The following is a 10,701-nucleotide window of genomic DNA, read 5'->3' on the forward strand; positions in this document are numbered from 1 at the left end:
GCGAGGCTCGAAGAACCCGTCACCGTCTCGGCCATGGTCGGTGTCGGCTCCACCGCATTGATGTCGATAGCAGCATCGACATTATGGCCAAACAATGCCATCTCATCCATCTTCTCATTGTGATCCTCAAGTGCATGCTCCGCGGCCTCGACGGCCAGATCAAGGTCCATCTAGGGATTTTGACCGGCTCCTCCACGACGTCACCGGCTGATCAAAGTCCTTCAAAACATAGAAAAGGAAGAACAATTGAAAATAAAAACATATGACGAACAAAAATGGTAGATCTAGGTGAATAGAAGTTCACCTGACTGACCGGAGGATGGGAGTCACCGGTGAGGGGCCACCAGAGGGGTTGTGGCTTGAGCTTGAGGGAGGACAAGAGGAGCAGAATATGGATCTTGGCCGAGACCGAGGGGAAAGAAGTAGGTTAGGATTTCAGAGTGAAGGTAGATCTAGGGGAATAACCGAATCGAACTTCATGAGACTAGCCGGATCAGGAGCACCACACAAGCAGGAGCACCAAAAAAGTCGATGTCGATGGCCACCAGTTTAGGGACTAGGGTTAAGAGTTAAGACAGATCTGGACTTACAGTTTCAGTGGCGACACAACCGACAAGAACGTCGGAGCAAGAGGGAAGATCACCAGAGTCAGAGTCGGAGTGGTTCAATCGAGGGAACACTGGAGCAACAGGAGAGGGACGAGCGAGAGTTCTAGAGTGTTCGTCGTTCGCGTGAGACAGAGAGAGCGAGGGTGCAAGGAACTGGGAGGGCATGTCGTGGAGTGAGGGTGTGCCACATGCGAGGGGAGATATTTGCTCCCTCGCATGCGGGGCGTGACCGGACGATGGCTATAACGGGCCGAGCTCGGACCTAGCACGCCATGCCACACATGCAGCGCAAGCACGACACGGCTGGCATACCGGGCCAGTACGAGCCTGTTAGTCACCATGCCGGCCCCGGTGCGTGGCGGGCTAAATCTGTGCTGGGCTTCGGATCGCCCGGCTGGCCCACACGTATAACCCGACCCTCGACGGCTCGACCGACCGACTAGCGGACGGAAGAGAAAAGGCAAGAACGAGGGCAGTGGACAGGAGACAGGGTAGGGTATACGCACTAAGGCGTGGCACTCGCCGGCCTGGAAGAAGAGCTTCTACTGGGCCATGGTCTGTGTGTAGAGCTAGGAGAAGGAATTGGCGGCGCTGCAGAAGGTGGAGTAGAGCGTGCGATCGGCCTCGTCTAGCCGCGGCGTCCGCCTTCCTCTTCCTCTTCCGGACCATCGCCGCACTAATCGAGGAGAGGAAGAAAGTAGAAAGGGTCTGCGATGTGGATTGCTTCCTCTGTTTTGTGTCATGGTTTTAGTTCACGCAAGGAGTTTTTTGCTATTATAGTACTTGTTTTAATAGGCTTCTCACTTATGGTACTTTTAAAATAACATTCTCTATAATAGTATTTATAGTTAAAATTACTCTTCAAAATAGTATTCTAACCTTTTTTTAATATTTCTTTTTTCCTTTCATTTTTCATCGTCTTCTAAACTCCCTCGTAATGCCCCTGGTTTAATTTCTCCATTCATTGCCGAAGAACAAATCTTGAGCATCGTATATGCTGTGTTTGGCTGAACGACGTCGCCTGCCTTCATCCAACAAACTGGTTGGTGCATAGGCATTCCAGGCAAGAATACTATTTTCCTGCGCCTGTATAGTGGGTTGCCAGCTTCGTCAACAAACTGTTTCAGATTTAAATGACCTAGACCTTTTTGAACACTAACCATCTCTCATGCAAGGGCTATTTTTCTGAGCCTGTTTTGCTGAACGTGCATGTCGGCTATTCGATCACCACCCAGTCACTGGTGTACTAAAATCAAAGTCTGGTTGTTGCATAGGCATGAGGCCAATTAGAAGGCTTCTCAGGTTGTTTGTAGTTCTGGAGCAGCACAATTATTAGGTTGCTTGCAGCTCATAAACAGGTTGTTGGATAATAGTTTCCATCTAGTCACAATTGTGATAGTGCTTGGCATCATGTTGCGGCGCTGGAGAAAGAATCAGGTTGTGGCACTGCTGCTGAATTGTGATAGTGCTTTGCATCCTCACTAAAACGTGAGCCGAATACTAGAGAAAGTGTATGCAGCGGCGCCGAACGATGAGAAATTAAATCAGAGGCATTATGGGGAGTTTATATGATGACGAAAAATGAAAGGAAAAAGAAATATTAAAAAAAAAGTTGGAATACTATTTTGGAGAGTAATATCACTTATAAATACTATTATAGATGAAGATTATTTTAAAAATACCATAAAGAAGAAGCCTATTAAAACAGGTACTACAGTAGAAAAAAAACTCCGACCGGACGACGGAGAGAAAGGCGGACCAAACAGACCAAATAGACGGAGTCATTTCCACACTTGTGTGCAGACGTCACTATGGGGCTGTAGCCGAGAAGAGAGAGACACGGCCCAACAGGCATAACAGACCGGACCATTTCCAGCCCTCACATGGGCCAAGCTGCAGCCGACAACATACCAGATTTAATATGGGCCTACAACAGCAGAAGACCGGCCCCAGAAATAGTGAAATACTACTGCTAGGAAATCGGGACATGATGATTGTTTGTTTTCTAAGCTCGTTCGCCCTCTCTCTTCTCTCCGTCCAACGACGGCGCGATTCAGATCCAGGCATACAGGCCATCCTTCCGCCGCCGCGGACTGCACCTAATCTTCCTTCTCCAGCAGCCGGGCGTTCCCGTCGTCCTCGATCGTCCCCTGGACTGGATCGCAACGGAGATCCAGCTGGACCTGCGGTGGTCCCTTCCTTTTCTCGGTAGGCCGCCTTGAATGAATTCCTCGTTTTCTGTAATGCATATTCTTTGCTTACTATGAATCCTCAAATCCGAATCTTTTATGTGGTGGATGTGATGGATTGTTTCCTTTGCAAGATAGCATAATGAGCTCGCCAGTGGAGAGGTGATTCGTCAGGCTGGTATCAAGTTCCTAGTCCATGGTGCCTGGATGAGCAGTAGAGATGCTACTGGCCGTGGAAGGAGGAGGGTTCTTCTCGTCTTCAGCTACAGGTTACAGCCATGGCCTCGCCCTCTTGCTGCTCGGACGCAAAGCTGAGGAGAAGCCCGTAAAGGTCTCGCCGTGGAACCAGTACCGGCTAGTCGACCGGGAGACCGAGCAGGTGTACCACCTGCCCTCCGCCAAGGACCAGGCTCCTGGGAAATGTGCTCCCTTTGTCTGCTTCGGATGCACGGCTAATGGCCTCGAGGTGGCGTCTCCTCCAAAAGCGACCTCCAGCAATGCGCTTGGTACCGGTACCTCACAGGAAGAAGCATCTTGTTCAGCAAACAAGACGTTGACCACTAGTGGTTCCATCAGTGGCAGTGAGAGACGAGGCTGTCTTAAGAGCAACTCCAAAAGGGATTCTTTGGAGCACCGTATAGTGGTGAGCGAGGGTGAAGAACCGCGTGAGTCTTTGGAAGAGGTGCAAACCCTGAGATCTAGCATGGAACGGAGGAAAGTTCAGTGGACAGATACATGTGGAAAGGATCTTTTTGAGATAAGGGAGTTTGAAACAAGGTATGATCCAAAAATCCTATCTTTCCTTGCATGCCATTGTGGCCTGGAAATATATTGTGTTTGTGGTTACTAAGTCTGAACACCCTATTGTCAATTGTCATACATGAATGAATGCACATTTCTAACTTCTTCTATTAATGAATCCAAAATCCAAAATAAATGTGCACAACATTATCTCAATTTTTTGTCATGGTTATTTTTGTGCTATTAGGTAACCATCTTGTGAGGTAACTTATCTTCAAGTTTTCAAGTAACAAAGATACCACAAAGTTCGAGCCATCTTAATGAGTAGTCTCCAACCAAAAGGTTAAAACTTAATGCCTTCTTCCTCATAGTCAAATCTCCTCTAAATCCCTATGCACATACTTTTAGATGTAAAGACAATTCCAGATACTAAAAATGTAACATATGCTTACCAAAATGTTCTATATTGTGAACATGCGCAAGTGCATGGAGTTTGCACTAGTTTATAGCTCATTGAAGAAGCAGTGCACCTGCACCATTAAAGGGGTGTTTGGTTTCTAGGGACTAATGTTTAGTCCCTGGATTTTATTCCATTTTAGTTCCAAAATTACCAAATATAGAAACTAAAACTTTATTTTAGTTTCTATATTTAGCGATTTATACACTAAAAAGGAATAAAATGAAGGGACTAAACATTAGTCCCTGGAAACCAAACACCCCCTAAATGATGCAAATATGTGTGTGGTCTGGCTTGCTGCAGAATCCTCATTACTACTAAAGGCCCCGCAGAGCTTCGGGCAGCTCTAGCTCCAGTTCTTCCATGCAGTATAGGGACAAGCCGCTTTTAGCTCTCCTATCAAAATGAATAGAAGCTGGTGAAGCCATTATTTTTAGCTTCATTAGCTCTAGCTCCTCTGCGTGCTGTAGGCTGTAGCAAGGAGCCGGAGCCATTTAACGGAACCTAAATGTTAACACTATGAAGAATAGTCATATCTTTGTTTGATTTGCACTCATTACATCGTAAGCCAAGTTCCCTACAAATTAATTGACACTGATTTTCCATATGCATGTTGAAATGTATCTGGCCACGTTTACTACTCACAAACTATAGGTCACGAAGTCAGATAGACGTGGTGATACATATATTTTGTGTTCTTGTGTTCTACTATTGCTTTGCTGTACCTGTATACTATATTCTGATTGCTGCCTTTTGGTGTCTTGGTAGCGACGAGAGTCTGTCAGATGATGACCCAGAAAATGAAGGTTTCCGGAAATGTGAGTGTGTGATTCAGTAGATTTCTTGTGTGCACAACAAGCCTGACAGGAACATCTCCTCATGGGAAGCCCATGTCCTGCTGAGAAGGACATGCCATATGTTCTTCTGGGAAGGATATGCCACACCCAGTGATTTCATTGCAACTGGAACGATCGATGACAGTCGAAACAAAGCAAACGGTGATGAATCGATATTGTGCTAGATTATTTGTTGGTTCTACGCTTAACTAGTCTGCTCGGCAGGGTTATAGTTTCGATGCCCACCTGTACAATACCAAGATCCCATTCCTTTCTTTTTGTTGTCATGTTTTGTTTCTCTGACTTTCCATCACCTTTTTCACGCCCGCTGTACCATATGAGGCTGCCCTGTTACTTCTGCCATGGATGGTGGATCCCTGACTTCATGCTGTTCCCTTTTGTTTTGCCCCTAACGTGTTGAGTGATGTCTTGTTGACATTTTCGTCCAAATTGGTAAAATTCATTCTTCGTTGCGTAAGAGTGACATACGAGGGCTATTTGGTTGTTTAACTCAAAGTCCGGCGTACTGATGTGGATCTGTCTTTCTGCCCCTATAATGTCGATGAGACATTAATGTCTTCTGTGAGAAAATGTATATATTGGTTGCTAGGTACAATTACCTTTTGACAAGTTTTTATATTATAATACAGTAGTAGGGCCGGGGCAGGAAAATATTGAGGCCTTGTGCCAAATCTAAAGTAGGATCTATACTTTAAAAAATCGAATATTAACAATCTAAAACTTGCAATAGCAAATATTGTAATGGAATATATAAAGAAACATATCTATTTAATTAGAATAATACCATTCTTTTGGTATATTTTTGAAATAAAATCTTCTATGATATGTTTATATTCGATCTTCTTTAACACTTCACTCTTCAGCGATATTATAGACAAATCATTAAGTATTTGTTGTATTATTTTAGAACATAAATTTAACTTCAGTAACTTCAATTTAGAGAAACTTTGTTTTGAAGATGCAACAGTTGCACCAGAATAGTCAGCAAAACTCTATATGCAATACATGGATTAGGGAAAAAAATCATGCTGCTTTAGAAACTTCACAATTTACAACCGCCCCATATTTTTAGTTAGCATGGAATTTTGAAGAAACTTTAACTCCATATAAAGTTCATGGGCATAAATACCTGATTTTTATCCTTGTAAGGGCAACCTCTAGATTATCAAAAACAGGGTCTTGATCATGTGACTGATTGCTGGATGACACGTGTGATTGTTTAGTAATAATACATATATCTGTAGTAGTAGCTCTTTTTTACACTCAATTGAATTCTCTATTATGTATTTCTTCTTATGTTTTTGGTAACCTGAATCATATTTTCTAGACGTATTTATGAAAAACATGATTCTGATGTGTAACGGTTCACTATTTGCACATATATAAATTAAAAAATCAATCTATATTAATAGAACAATATATAATCGGTCATTGTTATAAACATATTATTAAATAAATACCTAATAAAGCTAGGTAGTCGATGTCCCTGATCACCAACACATCAATAAGGATGCTGCTGCGTAGGTTATAGGCACTATGGTGTTCCAAAAGATGCATCACGCAGGCAAGATATCTTTTAAGAGGCTATGAAAATTCATTCTTTGGTGCGACGTTCGGTAGTTTCGTTTTAGCGTAGTGGTAGGATAAGCTAAAAAGTTAAGATAGATCTGCTAATTTTTTGTACCCTCATTTTTAGGCCATGCGCAAGTGCACCTTTTGCAAATGCATAGGCCCGGGCCTGTACAGTAGTAAACGTGCTCATGTGTTGTAAAGGAATGCTCAACTTGTTATCTCGTCACTTGAATATGGTCAACTTAATGAATTGAGCTAGGGATTTATACAATAATTATGACATTTATTTGAATATGTCTAGTGTTCTAGCTTATGAACATGTATTCTAAGTCCAGAGGATGGACAACGCATCGAGATGGGAAGGTGTGTGGGGAAAAAAATCTTTTTTCTACTATATTAAAGCAAAATTTCCACGGTTTCATGGTTCTACACGCCTTCATCTTTTTCCGCTTTATGCAAAAACAACATAAAATTGTGCACAAATAGGTGTTCAAACCTTAGTTGTTGGCTCCACATTTATATCCACCAAACCAATAGAACACACATATTTTTATGATTTATTAAAACAAATTCTACCCATATGATAAATTGAAACTATAGCTGTTGGGGGACTACATCTGCATAGGTTTTGTTTAAGAGTTTAATTATTGGCCTAGTTTAGAGCACGAGGAATAGAAGTCCTAATTCACCCCTCTTAGGCATACATGTTCCTTTCACGGGATACTTATTGTCTTCAAAGCTAGGAGGTTGCTCAACATTGACATCATCCTTGATTGGTCCATTAAGAAATGTGCTCTTAACATCCATTTGAAATATCTTAAAACCATGGTCAGTAGCATAGACTAATAATATGCGAATAGATTTAAGCCTAGTTATAAGTGCAATGGTCTAATCAAAGTCCAAACATGTGAATTGGGCATAACCTTTTGCCATAAGTCTAGCCTTGTTCCATGTCACCACACCATGTTCATCTTGTTTTTTGCGGAACACACACTTGGTTTCAACAACATTCTAATTTGGATGTGGCACTAGGTTCTATACTTCAATCCTTTTGAAGTTGTTGAACTCTTCCTGCATGGCCATCACCCACTCTGGATCCTTCAAGGCATATTCAATCCTGAAAGGCTCAACAAAAGACACAAAAGAGTAATGTTCACAAAAAATTGCAATTCTAGAACGAGTGGTTACTCGCTTGTTGATGTCTCCTTAGGTGTGGCACTTGGCTTGTTGTTAGTGGTGGTACATTATCTTCATCCTCCTTGTCTTGTGCTTCCTGCTCTCCCCCTTGATCACTGCCACCATCTTGAGCTTCTTGCTCCTCGTCCTAGCTTGGGGTTGTGCCTAAGTGGAGGATGGTTGATCTTGCTTTTGTGGTCGCCCATCTCCAATGGACATGTTTCTTAGTGTAGTGCACGAAGCCTCCTCGTCATCTATCTCATCAAGATCAACTTGCTCCCATTGAGAGCCATTAGTTTCATCAAACACAACGTCACAAGCAATCTCAACACATCCAGATGATTTGTTGAAGACTCTATATACCTTTGTGTTTGAATCATAACCGAGTAAAAACCTTCTACAACTTCAGGAGGAAATTTAGAATTTATACCTTTTTACCAAAATATAACATTTGCTCTCAAAGACTCTAAAATATGATAAATTAGGTTTGTTACCGGTAAGAAGTTCATATGGTGTCTTCTTGAGGAGTCGAAGAAGATAGAACCTGTTGATGGCATGACAAGCTGTGTTGATAGCTTCCGCCCAAACTGATCTGATGTCTTGTACTCTTTAAGCATGGTCCTCGCCATATCGATTAGAGTTCTATTCTTCCTTTCCATTACACCATTCTGTTGTGATGTATAAGGAGAAGAAAACTCATGCTTGATTCTCTCCTCCTTAAGAATCCTTGTATTTGAGTGTTCTTGAACTCCGTTCCGTTGTCGCTCCTTATCTTCTTGATTTTCAAGTTGGACTCATTTTGAGCTCTTCTCAGTAACCTCAAGAATATATTTAATGTCGCCTCTTATCTTCTTGTATTTATATATAGTCTAACTGAAAATAAAGAGGGATGTTTTTTAACCTACAATTGCTTAAATTAGTTCGCGGATGCCAAATTCAAGACCTAAAAGAATAATAAGGGCTTGTTTGGAAGCACCACAATTTCTAAGAAACTAGTTTCTATTCCTAGTATCTCTAGTTTATTTATATAAAAAACTGAGTGTGCATGTTTAGGATCTAGTTTCTTAGAAAACAACTTCTAGCTTTTCGAAACACAAATACAAGTTTATTCTTACTTTATTTTAAAATTAATCGATTCAATTATTTCCTTCATTTTTGTTGCTAACTTTAAATATAGCTTGAACTCATATTTTTTAATTTAAAATTTTCAAATCATAATTAAACATTCAAATCATGCGTAAGGGAATCACGGCCTATGTCCTGGGAGCAATGGGAATCAACGTAATATTCATCAAACCAACTAAAGGTAGTACATAATTTGTCTAGCAAAAACTGATTTTTAGCTAGGGAAAATCAGCTTCTAGATTTCTAAATTATTGGTTTCCTAGAAACTGGAAATTCAGTTTCTAAAAACTTAAGTATAAAATGGTATGTTTGGATTCATCTCATTTTTTATAAACCAATTTTTTTTAAAAAAAAACTCGGTGCTCCGGGTCTGCTTGGTGAGATTATAATCTGACCAGATTATATAATCTAACAAATTTTGAACTAACTATATAATCTGGACAGATTATAATCCCAAACAAACACCCTCTAAGTCTTCTATAAGCACTAGGTTCCTACTATCTTAGCATCCAAAACCTGCTAAGACAAAGTGTGACATACCAATACCAGCTGAATAATCGTATAGGAAAACTCAATTTTACAAGCTATCGTTGCTTTGATGTAGTAGTAACTAGTAACCGTAAAAGAAAAGCGGTACTACAAGCAGCCCATGCGACAGGGACAATCCCATCAGAATGTCTGATTGTGCTGCGCCCATGTTGAGTCCCTGCAAACCTCACAAACTGACCGTTAGGAGACAGCAAGTTCCTGGCCCCACAATCCTATCCACAACCACAACGAGAGCGTAGGGGTGTGTGTGTGTGTCCAAACCTTCTCCACGCGTTCCTTCCTTCCCTCCCTCCCTCCCTCCCCTCCCAAGAAACACAAGAGCCAGGCAGCGCTTGCGAGGCTCAAGCGCCGCAGCAATGTCTCTGGCCCCGTCCATCCCTTCCATCAAGGTGAAGGTGGGGCCCGTCTCGGTGGCGCCCCCGCACCGCGCATGCCGATCCTTCGCGGTGGTCAGGAGCTCCAAGGCGGAGGGCCCCATCCGGAGACCCGCGGCGCCCCCGCTGTCGCCACCGCCAAAGACGCCGGCTTTGTCCACTCCTCCCACCCTGTCGCAGCCTCCCAAGCCCGCTGCTCCACCCACGTCGTCGGAGTCGACACCACCGTCTCCTCAGCCGAAGGCGGCTGTGGCCACAGCCCCCGCGGCAGCGCTGCAGAGGCCGCTGGCTGGGGCTGTGACGCTGGAGTACCAGAGGAAGGTGGCCAAGGACCTGCAAGACTACTTCAAGAAGAAGAAGCTGGACGAGGCCGACCAGGGCCCATTCTTTGGGTTCGTGCCCAAGAATGAGATTTCCAACGGAAGGTACGTTCGCGGTTTGGCCCCCTGCAAGATGCATCGAAATCATGAACTACAAAGCCTTTTCAAGTAGTCCAGTATGGTTTGTGATGAGATTTTTCGTAGTACTTTCTACTATTTGAAGGTTTTTTATCTAGCCTGAGCATTTCAGACAGCATGGTCCTTAATAGCAATCAATCGATGAGTCGATCAAACATTGGGCTTGAGATTGATTAATCAGTTGGAAATGACATTTTTCCAAGTCATCTGGAACAAGACCTTGTGATGTTACCACAGACTATTATGCTCCCCTTCACGCTACTCAATCTACTCGTTCTAACTAAATATGGGTCCACAATAGGCATGCTGAAAAAAATACACGATGGGTAGATGCAAAGATTCACCACGTTCTTGAGTAGGTTAAGGAAGCTCATCTCTATGCGCTAATTCATCAGCTTTCTACAAACCTTGCAGGTGGGCCATGTTTGGGTTTGCAGTAGGGATGCTAACAGAGTACGCAACAGGCTCTGATTTTGTTCAGCAATTGAAGATCCTTCTTTCCAATTTCGGAATTGTGGACTTGGATTAATAATGCCGGGCTTGGTGTTTTCGTTATGCATAAGTCTTTTAAATGTAATGTACTTAATTGATATGG

At 42.7% G+C, this 10,701-nt stretch overlaps 2 protein-coding genes across 5 annotated transcripts; both read left to right on the plus strand.

Annotated features, from left to right (window-relative positions):
* Window positions 1-2,591: 2,591 nt before the first annotated feature.
* LOC100192572 (uncharacterized) lies at window positions 2,592-5,309 on the plus strand. Of its 4 annotated transcripts, none has more exons than XR_004851734.1 (4): window positions 2,592-2,816; window positions 2,932-3,574; window positions 3,786-3,880; window positions 4,764-5,309. XR_004851734.1 is itself a non-coding variant. In XM_008656076.2 (3 exons), exons 2-3 carry the CDS (start codon window positions 3,018-3,020, stop codon window positions 4,831-4,833), a joined length of 627 nt encoding a protein of 208 aa, XP_008654298.1. In that variant the 5' UTR covers window positions 2,594-2,816; window positions 2,932-3,017; the 3' UTR covers window positions 4,834-5,309.
* Window positions 5,310-9,542: 4,233 nt separating this feature from the next.
* Window positions 9,543-10,701, plus strand: LOC100285714 (uncharacterized). Its single transcript, NM_001158605.2, has 2 exons — window positions 9,543-10,073; window positions 10,521-10,701. Exons 1-2 carry the CDS (start codon window positions 9,631-9,633, stop codon window positions 10,633-10,635), a joined length of 558 nt encoding a protein of 185 aa, NP_001152077.2. The 5' UTR covers window positions 9,543-9,630; the 3' UTR covers window positions 10,636-10,701.

This window comes from Zea mays, chromosome 8, assembly GCF_902167145.1.
Source record: "Zea mays cultivar B73 chromosome 8, Zm-B73-REFERENCE-NAM-5.0, whole genome shotgun sequence".
NCBI lineage: Eukaryota > Viridiplantae > Streptophyta > Magnoliopsida > Poales > Poaceae > Zea > Zea mays.